Here is a 16,380-nt window from a genome sequence, read left to right as displayed (position 1 = left end):
AGCTATACCGTAATGCATATGTTTCTAGATCCAGAGAATAAGAAAATAAAATTCTCATTCAGCCAATCCAGACTATGGTGGCGTAAATAGTAATGGCTCCTGTTACTCAATGCATGTGACACCGCATTGCTCCCAATATGCTTCTGGGTGCAATTCATAGTTCTGGTAGTCACCTTTAAAGCCCTTCGTGGTTTAGGCTGGGTTACTTATGGGACACTCTCTTCCCAATTGTTTCTATTCATCCCATCAAGTCTGACAGAATAGGCATGCTTTGGGTCCCGTCTTTTGGGGAGTGTCATTTGGCAGGGCCCAGGAGCAGAGCCTTTTTTGTCATGGCAACCACTCTCTGGAATATCATCCCTCCAGAGATCTGATGATTGGCCCGAACCTTGCTGGACCTTCTGCAAGGCTTTGAAGACTTGGTTCTGTGCTCAAGCCAGGGCCCCTGGGTGTATAATGAAGTACGTTTTCTGGTTGTACTGACTGTATGATGCTTTTTCTCTCAGGTGCTATGCAATTTATGTTTTTGAATTTGGCAGCCATATAAATCTAATAAAAAGTAAAAAAAATAAAAAATAAATATGGAACTTTGTGTTATTGTGGCTAGAGAGTCCAGGATCATTACGGAAATCAGCTACTACATTCAGCTTGCATATATATTTCACATAAATTTCTAAAATTTTCTTTTTATCTGTTTGGGATTTATATAGCAAAGAAGACTATCAATTTTGTACATAGCGACTGTGATAACTAGCTTGTGTGTGGGGTCAAGGTATTGACATCAGAGGCATTTCTGAACAAAGATGTTGCAGTTGGTGGGTGGATGGCACTACTGTCAGCTGTTGCATGACCTCGCATAAATAGTATCATCACAACTTTAATCTTTCGGGGGTTCAGAGGTAGTGTGCATATTTCTGTTTAACCCCTGGACGCTTGCCTGCATTCATGACCCTTTAACAATTCCTATTCCTCTGCCCGCCCGTGGCACCTTGGCTCCAAATAGTCTAGGAATAAAGCCAATAGTTGTATACTTCCATTGTATGTATATCTATTGTAAGAAATATAAAACATGCTACCTTTTGCATAATGTATGGAGGAGCTAGATATTATGAAATAATCATTTGCTAGTTTGATACTTTAAAATTTACCTTAAGAATTAAGCTTTAAATAATATTGGAGGAAGAAGAACCTGTGCATTATTTATATAATTCTGGAAATTTATATACTTTGTATTTGGCAGTTTCATATATATGTTTTTCAGGGTCAACTAAACTTACACAGATTTCTACTATTCTGAATAAACTTTTAGTGGTATATATGGGGATGTGGGGGTTGTCTTTGCATTTAGCCTTAATTCTAAATAAGTCCTATTAACCTTCAGAATAAAGCTGTAGCAAACGCTTTTATTCTTGGGGAAACTTTACTACTAATTTAAGCACAAAAGTTTTAAAATTTCATTAAGAATGCATTGATTATAAGAATTTGTTAGCTAAATAGCAGGATTTGACTGACCCAGCATGTGACTCTCACATATAAACAAATTTATAGGAATGATTGAAATGTACCATAAAATCTGTCTATCTAATCCATTGTTTTAGAAATAGAGTCAATAAATGAACCATAATTTTCTTATAAAGTGGATATTTCTAGCTACAGTGTTCTGTTTAAACTGATCTTTCCTGCCAGTATTAACTTCAATAATGAGATCTATCCTGCTTTGAACTCCCTTTGGTGGTGCGAGAGGAACCTCCTAATGATTCAGTGCTACCTGATGAAGTTTTAAAACTTGCATGCTTCTAATAATAGTGTTTGTGCTGTGATTCATCCAAGACCAATGAAAGACTTTTAATTCATACATGATTATTGCTAGTATGTCATAATCTTAATAAAACTTTGCAAATATAGAAAGTACAACAAACAGTAAATATTAACATGAGGACTTTACACATTGGTACCCCAATAATGTTTTCAGATCAAAGATAATTTGTGCTACTTGCCTAGTAAATTATTTGTCTAAAAGTATTTGTATACTGTACTAGGTTAGGCCATAAACATACATACATTTCTGTTGATTTTAGTTCAAAATGTACCCCCAAAATAGGACAAAATCTAAACCAAGGAAAGTCCAGCACTATTAAACCTCTCAACAGCATTTGGTATCATCAATTATGGCATCTTTCTGGAATGTCTATGAAAATTGGAAGCAATGGGAACTATATTATAGTGATTCCACTCTTTTTGGAATGCCTGTTCCTGTTAGGGGTTTTGTAGCTGGAGAGATTGTCTCCAATGAAGTATAGAAAGATGGAGTTACTATTTGTTCATTGAGGTTCTTTGTCACGTGTACTTTTAATAGGTAGTGCTTCCCCTGAAAGAATTGGCAGATGACTTTCTATCATGGCTGGAGGGGAGAGGTCTTTGCCCAGCTTTAGTTGATGTGCCAGTTCTGACTTAGTGGATTAAGAGGTTTGGCCATTGTGGAAGGCTCCACCCATGTTCCTTCCTTCCCCTGCATTCTTGGCCCTCATGCATCATCAAGCCAGCTCAGCTGCCAATCAAACAGCAGCCACCAATCAAACAAGAAGGAATGAAAAAGAGAAGATGGCTGCCTGGGAGCTCTGCCATCACAAGACTTGTGAGAAAAGCTGAATAAACAAAGCCAAAGTCCTAGAGCCAAATAAAGAGACAAACTAAATGATAGCCAACTTTGATGATGTGAGACACCAGTGACTCTCACTGGGAAGGAAGGGTCATTTATTTTGTTTCCTCTATCATTTACAAATAAGCATTCAGAAGAAGAGGGGAAGAATCAAGAAGCCCGACCAGAAACAAACAAGCAGAAAAGATGAAGAAAAAATAAATACTGTGACAGGACAGAAAAAGTACTAACTAAAAAAGATAAATGGCAAATTTAACTTCGTAAGTTTTCCCTTGATAAAATAAAAGTCATCCACTAAGGGAGATACAACCCAACCAACTGCCAAGTTTCCAGTGCTTTGGGCCTATTGAGTCTGGGTCAAACTGGTTACTGGTAGTTCAGAAAAAGAACATGCAACAGCCATGATAACTCACACCTGTATCACCATATGTCTAAATTACTGCAATTAAATACTGCTCAGAAACTGCTGTTGTTGTAAAATGAGGTGACCTGCACTTTGGCAGATAAGAGGAAAGTTCTACACTGGCTTCTAGTAGATTTATGGTTGCAATTCCAAGTGTTGATTTTAACGTACAAAGCTCTATATAGCTTTGCACCTGTTCTTTTCCAAATGGAATCAATTCAACAATATCCTTTTGATTTTGGGAGATGAGGGTGGCAGGATGCTGGAAGCAGTGTTCTCCAATTATAGTCCCTGCTCTATGGAACAGTCTCCTTCCACATACCAGTTTGACACTAACCTTGGCAGTGTTCTGACAACTGGTGAAAATGGAACTGTTGTAAAAAGTTTTAGAAAGAGTAGGCATCTAGATAGGGTGGTTTAAAACATTGCTGTTTTTATGAGTTTCACTCTTATTATTGTCATTTTTTTCAATAAGTCTGGGGGTTGTAACCATGGCACCATACAGAATTGCTAAATAAATAGATGAATGTCCCTACTTCTGAATTAGTAAGCATTCTCTAAAATGCATATTATGCACAAAATAGTTTCTCCACATTCTTTAAACTACCATGGAGTTCAAAAATAACAATATCAAGACCAAGTAACAAATGCTTTTTGACTAAATCCAAATCTGAGAATGGATGTGACATTTATCATTTTTAATGATAAAAGATCTGATATAATAAAAATTTACATAATAAATTATTCAACTAATAAATCTTTTTCTCATCAAATTTTCTCAGCAAACTCTGGCCTGTTCCATTTTAACCGCATTGCTAAGTGAGTTCTCAAGTTCAAGTAAAACCAGCAACATTGGATTAAGCATGGAATTCCATGGCAATTGCAAACTAATATTTCAGGTAAGTATGTGTTTCTGTGTTTCCAAGAACAATATGAACAGGGAAAGATCGATGACATTGCAGACATATGGAAGAGAATGATGTAATTCTAATATGTAGAAGGAATTAAATTTCAGGTTAGAAAGTGTGGTGGGTGCCTATGTGATACTTTTCTTTCTCATATATTTCCACAGTTACTCAGATGAAAGCAATAACAGTTGAACTACAATTAATACCATAAGGAAAGGTTGCAAGTACTACCAAGAAAATTATAGAAATAAAAATGGAAGGCTGTCCAGAGAGTAGAATCCTTTCCAAATGATAAGAGCTATGGTGGCACAGTGGTTAGAAAGCAGTATTGCAGGCTAACTCTGCCCATAGTCAGGAGATTGATCCTGATGGGTTCAAGCCTTTCATTCTTCTGAGGTTGGTAAAATAAGGACCCAGGTGGTTGGGGCAATATGCTAACACTGTAAACTACTCAGAGAATGCTGTAAAGCACTATGGAGTGCTATATAACAGAGGTCCCCAACCTTTGGGGCACCAGGGACCGGTTCTGTGGAGAAAGTTTTTTCTGTTGACTGGAGAGTGTGTGGTTTTGTATGTTGCCTACATCCCATGAATGGGACTTTGCTTGTTTGTGCAGACCGGTTGCTGGCATGCCGCAGCCCAATACCGGTTCACGGACCGGCGGTTGGGGATCCCGGTATATAAGTCTAAATGCTACTTCTATAAGAGCTTAGAGGAACACTTGAATAAATTAAATACAAGCAGACAACAAAAAAAAGCATTTGAGCAGCCATACCACTAATGAAGTTTTTAAAAATCTAGCAATTAAAAACCACAAAACATCTTTACATTCCTTGGAAGCAAAAGGAATTGACATCATTGGCTGAAACCAAATAACTAGTTCCAGATGCTGTCCATCCAAGTGTTTTTAAAGGACTAACATGTGAAATTGCTGATCTCCTAGGAAAAATATGTAGCATTATTCTACTTGTATTAGAGAACTGGAATGGAACTCAGGAATTATCAAGGAAGTTACATGCCAGAAATTTAACATCTGTTCTGAATAAATTTGGAAAGCATGATTAAAGATAGAATTATCTATCATATCAAAGAAAAATAAGCTAAAGAAAAAAGTAAACAATTGTCTTTTAAAAGTAAATCCTGAATCCTGTTATATTAACTATATCCTGAGTGTCAGCAAAAATATTTATTAGTCATGGAAACATTAGTGGATTTTTCAAAAGCCTTTTGTTAAAACTCTCTAAAAATTCCTGGAAAACTTAATGTCATTAATTGGTTCAGTGTAAAAGGAAAAATCAACTGCCTATATACACGATTGGTTGGTTGGTTGGTTGGTTGGTTGGTTGATTGATTGATTTGATTTGATTTCAGCAAACAACTCTGGGCAACAAACAATCCGGAAACGTATATTTATAATTAAAATCTTAAAAATTTTAAAATAATGTAAACAGTAACAACCATTAAAACACTCAACAATATTAAAACGTCTTAATTCGAGTACATACAAAACAAGACATCTGGCCTGTTAACAATATAGGCAGGAGGTGTGGCCCTTGGTGCATGTAGAACTCCAGGCTTGGGAACATAGCCAGGTCTTTAAAGCTTTACGGAAGGCTAACAGGCTGAGGCTTATAATGTTGGTTTTATATTGTTTGGAACTCTTCAGGAAAAAAGTGAATAAATGCACTTAAATTTGAAGAAGCGTAAAGCCATTCACACTGGGCAAAGACACATAACTTTACACATGCATTGATGAAACCAAGATATGTACTACTAATCATGAAAAAAAATGAATTTGTAAACGTTAATGATGATATCAATGTAATGTGTGGCAGCTGTGCAAAAATTATCCAGTGACTTGTATACCTTCCTTACGGGAGAAAAGGCTAGAATATTTGGGACACTTTAGTTTGGAAAAACATTACCTCCTGGTTGAGTGCAATATGTCTTTGGATACCAATTATAGGAGAGTAATAGTGGGAGCAATTGGTTGACCACCATGAGAAGCAAAGGTTGAAATCAGATGGGTTTTGAACCCATCATGGCTACAATTAAGTTCTGTTGACAAACTACTAAGAGAAGCTCTCGTCATCAGCAAACCTGAATGGTGCGTGATTCAGAACAGAAAGAAAGGAAGGAAGTGCTTCATGCTCAGAGGCAGAGGCATAGCAATGGCAATGTGTTGCAATGCCACATGAGTAGATTGTGGAATTACACTCCTTTTCCTCTTTGTGGATTTCCTGTGGGCTTGTAAGATAGGGCATACTGGACTAGATGATCTTTTGATATGATTCATATATGATTAACTAACTTCTCAGATGAAAAAGAATTAAGTGTTATTTTAGTAGCAAATGCATGATTTTTGTGTAAAAGATTCAGTCCATGAGAGATGAAGTTAGGTTGATCTGAGAGTTGTAACTGAAATGTTTAACTTGACTTGCATACTGATTTATATTATGCAAAAATTAAAAGATTATTAAAACATCTTGTCTTTATTCTGCACAGGAGGACGATCTCCGCCAGATTTTTATGCTCACAGTAGAGGTACTACAGGAATTCAGCCGGCGTGAAAATCTTAATGCTCAGATGTCTTCGGTCTTTCAGCGTTACCTTGCACTAGCCAATCAGGTCTTAAGCTGGAATTTTCTTCCTCCAAATTATATCCTTTTGATCGTTTGTCAAAATTCTGTGAAACCTGAGCTTCAATATGAATCCTATAAAGCAGAAGCAATGTCTTAAATCTAAAGAAGATTAAAATCTGAGCATGCTGAAAGGCTGTCAGGAAGTAGATATAGTGATTATTCCAGGGTGTGTGTGTGTGTGTGTGTCCGCGCACACACGCGCATATATAGAGTCATGCATTTCTTTATTCTTTTCTCACCCAGGAATATCTAATCTACTTAAAAATGTTGTTTACTGCACATGAAAAAGCTAGATGCGGTGTAATAAAAATTGGTGGATTTATTAATAGGATAATATGAACATGAAGCATATTTATTATTGTTATTATGATTCTAATAAGCAAAGTTATTCTCTAAAGTGTGTCCTTTGATAGTTACATAAAAGCAGAAGCCACATTCCTCATAATTTAAACTTCTGAAATAGCCCATTGAGAAAGGTCTGAGGAGACATTAAAAGAGAGGCAGACAGGCAGAGAAAATGGAAGAGAAATGATGACTTCTGGTAAATAGCCTATTGTATATTGCAAACTGAGAGGGGATAGTTTAAAATCTCCCTTCAGATCCCCTTTTCCAAGAGTTCCCCAATAAAGAACTTTTACATTAGGCTGCTACCAGTTAGGTTGAACTCCTTGACACCCCTAGTCTATAAAAGCTGGGAACTTCTTGGCTGCTCTGTCAAAAAATTTCACTTCTGCCCAGCCCAAGAAATTCCCTTATTATATCAAAGCTTAGAGTAGACTATTATATTGTTATAAGTGTACTTATTGGGAAAAGGGAATATAGCATATAGGAAAAAGCAAACAAAAAAGTGAACACATATGCAGAATTGTGAAGAAGATCAACACAAATAGCCTAGGCTGATCAGATGCTTGCTACTTTCTTGAATAAAATCTTGACTGTCAACATATGAATTGTCACAGTTCATAGCTAAAGATCTAGTTAGAGGTAGCATCTAGATCTCCTGATGGAATATTTATATGCTCCACTTCTCTGTATATTTCTCTCTCTCTTTTGTCTCTTTTTTTTTTAGCACCATCCTCAGTTCTACAGAACATAGAGGAAAAGTGAAAGCCATTTTCTCTGTGAAGATTGTTTTGTCCAACAAAGCAGAATGCTCAACTTTGGATGTTCTGGATCTAGATAGCAAGTAAAAAATTATTTAACAATTAAAGCCATCTTAGTAATTCTTGATATAATTCTAAAGATGCAGTCTATTTTTCCCAAGTTATGACATTATATAAATAGGATTACATGGCTTTTTAAGGGAACAAAAGCTGGATTGTTTTTGTTCTGGCTTCTAACTGTGGGTCCAATTTATCAGACACTTTAGGGGGCACTGTTGTGCCATATCAAAAGTCTAGAGATTTATCTTCTTGCTTTATGCCAACGAAACAGTTTAAGAGCTGGGAAAGTTCCCTAATGTAGAAAAACTACAACATTTGGCATTGTTTAGAACAAAAGACAGTGAAGGGAAAAATAATAGACAAGCTTTATGTAGATATTCCCCTAAATTAGGGGAGATTCAATATCAACAGAACAAAATGCTTTTTCACAAACTATGCAATTAAAGTGTGGAATCTGTTGCCAGCAGATGTAATGGCTGCTAATTTGGATGGCTTTAAAAAGGGACAAGACAAGTTCATGAAGGATCCAACCATCAATGGCTAATGATAGCCATTTACTACTTCCTGAATTATAGGCAACATGTCTTATATACAGGTTAAAGGGAGGCAATGCTGCAAGAGACTGTTTCCCTGCAGTTCAGGCTTTATTTTATTGTTTATTTGTTACATTCATACAAAGGTAGTCCGTGACTTACAACAGTGCATTTAGTGACTGTTCAAAGTTACAGCAGCACTGAAAAAAGTGACATGACCATTTTTCACACTTAACGACCATTGCAGCTTCCCATGATCAAAATTCAGATGCACGGCAACTACTACATATTTATGACCGTTGCAGTGTCCTGGGGTCAAGTGATCCCCTTTTGCAACTTTCTGACAAGCAAAGTCAATGGGTGATTCACTTAACAACTGTGTTACTAACTTAACAAATACAATGATTCACTAAACAACTGTGGCAAGAAAAATCGTAAAATGGGCTAACTCACTTAACAAATGTTTCACTTAGCAATGTAAATTTTGGGCTCAGTTGTGATTGTAACTCAAGGACTACCTGTACTATCTTTCCTCCAGGAACTCAAGGCCAGATACATAGTCCTCATTCTTTTTCTCCCCCCCCCCCACAGTAATATTCCTCTTAGTTTGGTTGGGCTGAGGGTTGTGTGTGACCCAGAATCATCCATTGGGCTTCCAAGGCTGAAAGTGGACTTGGACTCTGGGCCTTCTCAGTCCTAGTCTAATACTTTAACCACTACACTGCACCTTGGGTGAATTTCCCAAGTAATCCCTGATTTCATTCGTAACTCCTAGTTCCTGATTCCATTTCTTCTTCAGAAAACAGATAAATTAAAAGGGAATTTGAGGTGTTATCAGCTTATGCAAACCTTAATGCTAAACTGCATTGAAAGTATAATGCTGTAACTGTCAAAGTGAAGACTAGAACAGAACAGAACAGAACAGAATGGAATGGAATAACAGAGTTGGAAGGGACCTTCTAGTCCAACCCCCTGCTTAGGCAGGAAACCCTATACTATTTCTGACAAATGGTTGTCCAATTTCTTCTTAAAAACTTCCAGTGTTGGAGCATTCACAGCTTCTGGAGGCAGGTTGTTCCACTGATTAATTGTTCTGACTGTCAGGAAATTTCTCCTTAGTTCTAGGTTGCTTCTCTCCTTGATTAGTTTCCATCCATCGCTTCTTGTCCTGCCTTCAGGTGCTTTGGAGAATAGCTTGACTCCCTCTTCTTTGTGGCGGCCCCTGAGATATTGGAATACTGCTATCATGTCACCCCTCGTCCTTCTCTTCATTAAACTAGACATACCCAATTCCAGCAACAGTTCTTTATATGTTTTAGCCTCCAGTCCCTAATCATCTTTGTTGCTCTTCTCTGTACTCTTTCTAGAATCTCAGTATCTTTTTTACATGGCGGTGACCAAAACTGGATGCAGTATTCCAAGTGTGGCCTTACCAAGGCATTGTAAAGTGGTATTAACAGTTCACGTGATCTTGATTCTATCCCTCTGTTAATGCAGCCTAGAACTGTGTTGGCTTTTTTGGCAGCTGTTGCACAACTTTGGCTTACATAATCAATTTTTCTCCAGCAATTGCTATTACAGGATTTGTATGTTATTTTGCCTTATTCAAAATTAAAATAGTACTTTCAGCATTTTTAAATTGAATTCCGTGTGTGTATATCAGCATTTAATATCATGTACTTTAATAGAAAAAATGTATTTACAACTGAGTAATCGACTCCGAGCCATTATTAATAAGCATTTATTATTTTATCATTATTTAATAAGCATTGCCTTTGGTGCTTTTCAAAGGAATGAACAGGTTCCCTGTACACAAGAGATTTACTGTCAAATATAAACAGATAACAAAAGGAGAGGGAAATGGGGAAAAAAGAGAGAGTATTTCATTCACCCTATGTGCTCAACCAAGCCTCAGCCTATGTTGTGGGCAAAACGTAAAGCTTGTGAAAAAGTTGAATTTTGGATAACTAATGTTAGGCATAAATTCGGGGCAGCAGCTTTAAGAAGAAAGTTGTATAACAAAAATTATACTAGCAACAGTTTTGGAGTCAACTATGTGGCCAATCAGTGAAATGGAAAAGGTGAATAATGTTCATTAAAACTTAAACTATTATATCTATTTTTTAGAATGATTAGTATTTAATTACAAAACTAATTGAATTCCATTGTTCTGTGTGGCATTGTTTCCTCCAATGAAGCAAAATAAATATCTGAATGTTACATGAGATTCAGTAATGTACTCATTTGTGTTTCTTTGTTAACTTTTAAGATCCTCCAATAGCTGAACATGAATATTTAGGCAGATTGATAATTAAACCTGTCTTCTTTCAAATATACTATTTTTACCAGATTTATGTATAACTTAGCGAATAGCAAATCCATATGCATTCTGGACAACTGCCCTATGTTTTAAGTATTTTTAGCTTTGCAACTTCGGAGTAGTGCATAATGTAAATGCACAAAACGATATTATGTTTGTATTTTTACATTGATTCTCTATGTATACTAATATCCTTTTTATAGGATTACCTTGTATTATCTGAAACATAGCATATGTTTTGTCTGTTAAAGACTGCTCCTATGTAAAGTTATAAGTAAAGAAACTCAATCAAAATTGGTGTGACATGTGTGCATGAGGTTGGGATATAAAGTTCCAGATTTAAACCATGTATCCATTATCCCTGCTGTGAAGTGTGTAGACACGCATGCATATGTGTAATTGATACATTTTTTTAATCTAACAAGAAGCTAAACTCAGTTGAATCCTTTGAAGTATGTAGGATATGCTAGTAGGTTTCAAAGACTTAAATTGCTTTGCAACATCCGATAAAACCAGCCAAAAGCATTTTAATATACAAAGCATATTTCGGACAGGTTTGATACCTGTTGAATGTGGTATCATTTTTGTTCCTTGTCTCATTAGAATGATTATTACACGATTGCGCCACTATGGAATGTTTCGTCATTGTGATCAAACTGTTATCTGGCATTCCTAGGGTGTTCTTTTTTGCAGTACAATGTCTTTTATTCCTTGTCCTCATGCATGAATTATGCTGTGTATGTGAAGAGGCTTAAAATTTGTTTCCATTGCATTCTTTCTGAATGGGACCTGTTGTATCAGGGATTTAAAAAAAAAAAAGAAGAAGGCCAAATTGGAATGTTGTTGTTGACCTTGACACCAGACAACTAGGCAGACATTATATAGCTATGTTTGAATCCTCACAAAATGTGATGTTAAAGCCAACAGAGTCCTGGCGTGAGACCCTCCTGGACAGCAGAGTGATGGAGCTTTTCTTTACAGTAAGTTCCATTGTTCTCTTTTGCTAGTTTAGTAGCAACAAAGCTACAGCTCCCATCACTTCTTTCTCAAATTGTTCTTGGATTTTTCCCTATCTTGGAGGTGGTAGGAAGACTTCAGGTAAGAGTTGCATAAATCATACTCTATGCTTCACCAGCACAACCAGTTAAACGTTTTAAATCGGTCGGTGTTTGTATTAATTCCTCTGCATTGTGTTCATTTAATTTAATAATGGTTGTGATTTAAACAGAACAGGGTTGTTGGGTATCTTTCAGCTATTTCTTCAGTATTGCTGGTCAAATAAAATTTCTCTAGTTGATTGTAAAAGCAAATTAAACTAAGCCTGCTCTCCTCTTAGGCACTGTGCAAATAGAGTAAAACAAAACTAAAGGGAGCTTAAAGCTGCTTCCCATTTGGCAACTTCCTAATGGATAATGTTTCCATTTAGGAAACCTATGTTTATTCTGGCATGTACCATAAGAGTGCCTGCCTGATGCATATGGCTTTTCCTTTGGAATCTTAGTTCTATGTAAGAATTTGTGGCATTTCATGTGAACCAACCTGTGGTGTTTGAGTTAAGAGCTCTTCATGAAATGTTCAGTCCTGTCATCTGCAAGTTCAATATGCAGAAGAAGGGAAACCAAATTTAACTACGATCAATATCCAGCAAAGAAAAAATTCAGAAGCAACAACCAAGCATAGCAGAGATAGTGTAACAATCATATTAGGTCTAAAAATTAAGTCAGGGTGAGGAACAAATTGAATAAAATATAAGGAAGTAGTGTAAAACTTAAGATAAAAGTAGTAGGTGTTTAAAAGCTCAGAATCGGTGCGAATTTTGAAAGGTTTTTACTTGTTAAATAGAACCAACATGTAATAAATAATGATTCAGAATGCAATAAAATAGTAATTAGAATGAATTAAAACTAACAAAACTCCATGTAATATTATTCTAGAATTAATATATTTAATAATATATTATTAAATCTAGACAACATAGAAATTGCTCCATGTCTCATTTTTACAGTATAAAAATTAATAGGAAATACATCTCCTGTATAGCAGTAGCAATACACTTTTTCAACATGATGAGTGTAAATTTTCTCCACCAAGGTATGATAATTTTGTATGAATTAATGGAGAGATTGACCAAATTTTTAGCATTAGACAACTGCCTTAGGTAATCTATTTTTGGAAGATAAACAGCAACTGTTTTCCCCCATAAATTAGAATGAGATAGCTGGAATTTGGGATTATTGCTTCTAAAATAATGAATGTGTTTAAGACTTTTAAAAAATAATGCTTTTATATAGCATGCTAATTTTTTCAAAACATTTAGTTATGGATATGTAGTTACTTGTAAATTTTTAATCTTGCTCAGGCATTTTCAAAAAAATATAAAAAAAACTTGCTGGCAGACCACTTAACAGCTGCACACAATATGAACAGCTGTCTAGACAACCAGACAGTTGCTACTGTCAGCTGGGACCTCCTAAAGCAAATAGCTTTTAGGTTTACAGGTTAACCCTTTCTAACATAATTCTTCATTGGCAAGTCTTCAGGTTAAATTCCTTTACTTGCTGGTAAAGAAACTATTTTTTAGATTAGGTATTGTTTTCATGTTTCCCAGTAAACATCAACTCCATATTAATAGAATAGGGGTTAATAATTTTATTTGTATGTTATTCACTGAATCTCCAGAATAGCTATGTCCTTCATATGTTTATAAATCCCTAATTTAGAGTGGATTTGCTGCATTTGTAACTCAATTTAAAAAATGTATTTCTTGATTGTCAACAAAATCAGTAGTGAATTCAATTTTTAAAATAATTACATGTCCCTTTCATTATTATCTAGGGAATATATTCTAGTTTGTAGGTATTAACTTTTAGTTTTTTGTGAAGCTAAACTTCACATTTCTCTATAAATAAAAATATATAAAGTCTCCATTTTAACAACTATGTATTTTGTTGTAGGTATGACAACTGTGCATTGTATTTTGTTGTAGGTTTTCTATATTTATTAAACACTATGTATTGTGAGCAGTTCATGAAGCATGTTAAGCGCATGTAATAATGTAATAATAGCAATAAATATTAATTTAGTGTACCTTTAAATTGTGAGACTAGTATTTGTTAGACTGTAATACCATTTGAAATATTAAATTTGTTTAAACCAGAAGAAAACAGTTGTCCCATATTACTTTATTGTAATACATCCCAAAAGCATATCAGAATATTGAATTCAGAAATTCTATTGTGCATCCAAGCTTGTCTTTTAAAGATTGGTCTCTTGATGCCCACGCTTGCTATAAATATTCAGTCTATAAATGATTGATCTATAGGAGAGATTTATTGTCTATGAGGAGCCCTTAAGAAGGCTAGTGCCAAAAAGGAGAGCAGTCTTGTAGACAGAAACAATAGGATTGAGAGTAAAGAGATTTGGAAAATTATAAGATTTTGGTTCAAAGAAATGTGTTTGGTTTCTTGAGAGTTTGGTGTTTACCTCTACTAAAGAAGCATCTATATAATCTTGATTGAACTTGTCGACTAACTTTAGCAAGGCACTGTAGCCCAGGCATAGTTAGCATAATAGAGATGGCTGTCATTATTGCTGTTTTTAGAAGGAGCAGCATGTCTGACTGGCTGGCAACTGTTTCCCTCTAAGACTTAAAATGCATAGACAGTTTAACATGTAGGTAGGTCCCGGGCTTTGACTAATTTAATATGATTGTTTGAGTTGGTCTACTGAAGTAGCAGTTTGCATACATACCAAGGAATGACTACTAATACACGAGATACTAGGAAAAGCTGTTTATGTGGGGGATGTGCATGTGCGTTTGCTCACGCTCTTTAGGAGTGTGTCATGTGATTATGGTAAAAGAACATCTTATTTCTTCTCCCCACCTCCTCATGTGGTGTTAACCCTCTCACTTCTGAAAAGGTACATCGAAAAATTAGAGAAGACACCGATATGGCACAAGACTCTCTGCAGTGTTTAGCCCAGCTAGCCTCTCTTCATGGGCCAGTCTTTCCAGATGAAAGCTCTCAAGTTGATTATTTGGCTCACTTCATTGAGGGATTGCTCAATACGATCAATGGGTAGGTAATATGCTTACTTCCTAGAATTTGGGATAGCTGGGGAAGGGAGGTGGGACTTGTGTTCTGTTGTTTGAAGAACAGTCTGAAGAGCGGCATAGCACTTACAACATAAAGATATCTTTCTGAGCAATACTGAAATGCTTTTAAACTTTACAATAAAATGTTATTTGGCTTTTCTCTTTTTTTAAAAAAAAATGTTTTGTCTACAGGATTGAGATAGAAGATTCTGAAGCTGTGGGCATATCCAGTATAATCAGCAATTTGATCACTGTATTTCCTCGCAATATATTAACAGCCATTCCAAATGAACTTTTCTCTTCATTTGTTAACTGCCTCACACATCTCACTTGCTCTTTTGGAAGAAGTGCTGCCTTGGAAGAAGTTGTAAGTAGCAACTTTATTTTTATGAGGTTCTTCCAAAATGTTGAAACTTTAAAATACTTTTGGTTTTATGTAACGTCTCACTTATGGCACTACTTTTTCCCTTAGTACTCAGTTAATTTGTAACGGTTACAGTGAGTTGCATCCTTTTCTGTGGTTCTATTCTGTTTTATGAAGAAATTTGGTTGGTTTAAAGGCTTCTAATGAAGCACAAAATCACCCTGAGTTAGAGCATGTACTACATGCAGAGTTGGCAGTTCTGCAGTGAACTACATATTTATGTTGCATTCTGATATTTTCCTCAATATAATATTGTTTGATATTAGCATGAAAAAATGAAGTTTGGGGATGGCATAATGCTACTCCAATTAATACATTTTAGTTCCTGTTATAATAACATTTTGTGTGGGGATTATATGGACATTATTGGATACAGCAGGTTGAATTGGATAATTTCCCACATGTGAACATTTTTATTGCCTTTATTGCATTATTTATAAGTTAAAGCAACTAATTGAAAAGAAATCAGTAAATTTGCATACTTTGGAGTTCATATTATTATAAGGATTTTTCTGTATAGTGATTTATAGTTATAACCGTATTTATAGAGAAATACAAAACTGAGTAAGAGTGAGGCATGAAAACTGGTAATGTAGGCTTTTTTTAAAATCTGAGGTTCCAGTGGTTGGTCTCCAATTTAATGGGTTTTTTTTTTCATTTCATTGTTCTTTCCTATAAAACACACTCCCTATCTCTCTCATATTGCATTTTAATTTAAAATGTCCCATATATTTTATATCTTAATTCTTCTCCACTTTTTTTTGGTACAACTCTCATGCCATAATTGTCTGCTCATGAAATCTTCAAACATCTGAGTAAGAGTAAGAGATCTATATACCATCTGTGTAACATCTAGTTTGGGCTTCCAGAATTGTCTTCAGCTTTTGCTGTGTAAAATTAAGATTTAGAAGTAAGAGATGAATTTCAAACTTTTCCACTTTTCAAATTGAGCAGAACAGGTCAAGAGTAATTGATGGACGGAGCATCTACTGTATATCTCCTGAGTGAATTTGACAGGGCAGACTAATTTCCTTAATCTGGTGCTGGTGTTCACTTTCAAAACTATAATAGTGGATTTTTTTAATGTATTGGAATAAAAGGATTTTTTGAACAGTTGTGAATTTTGTCTTGAGATTGGTACCTTGAATGAAATGTAAATATCAGAAATTCACCATGATTACCACCATTTAGAATGTATTGTCTTCAGAAATTCAGAAAGCCATCTTATCACA

At 35.4% G+C, this 16,380-nt stretch overlaps 1 protein-coding gene across 1 annotated transcript in view; it reads left to right on the top strand.

Annotated features, from left to right (window-relative positions):
• XPO4 (exportin 4) overlaps positions 1-16,380 on the top strand; it is a 70,849-nt gene that overhangs the window by 26,691 nt on the left and 27,778 nt on the right. The window contains exons 5-9 of the mRNA XM_015814403.1: positions 3,845-3,961; positions 6,476-6,629; positions 11,496-11,608; positions 14,550-14,707; positions 14,917-15,091. Of these exons, the coding sequence (XP_015669889.1) occupies positions 3,845-3,961; positions 6,476-6,629; positions 11,496-11,608; positions 14,550-14,707; positions 14,917-15,091 (717 nt within the window). The remainder of the gene's footprint in view (positions 1-3,844; positions 3,962-6,475; positions 6,630-11,495; positions 11,609-14,549; positions 14,708-14,916; positions 15,092-16,380) is intronic.

This window comes from Protobothrops mucrosquamatus, unplaced genomic scaffold (assembly GCF_001527695.2).
Source record: "Protobothrops mucrosquamatus isolate PMUCROS unplaced genomic scaffold, P.Mucros_1.0 scaffold249, whole genome shotgun sequence".
Taxonomy (NCBI): Eukaryota; Metazoa; Chordata; class Lepidosauria; order Squamata; family Viperidae; genus Protobothrops; species Protobothrops mucrosquamatus.
The sequence above is the reverse complement of the archived record's forward strand: the minus strand, read 5'-3'. Positions and strand labels throughout refer to the sequence as shown.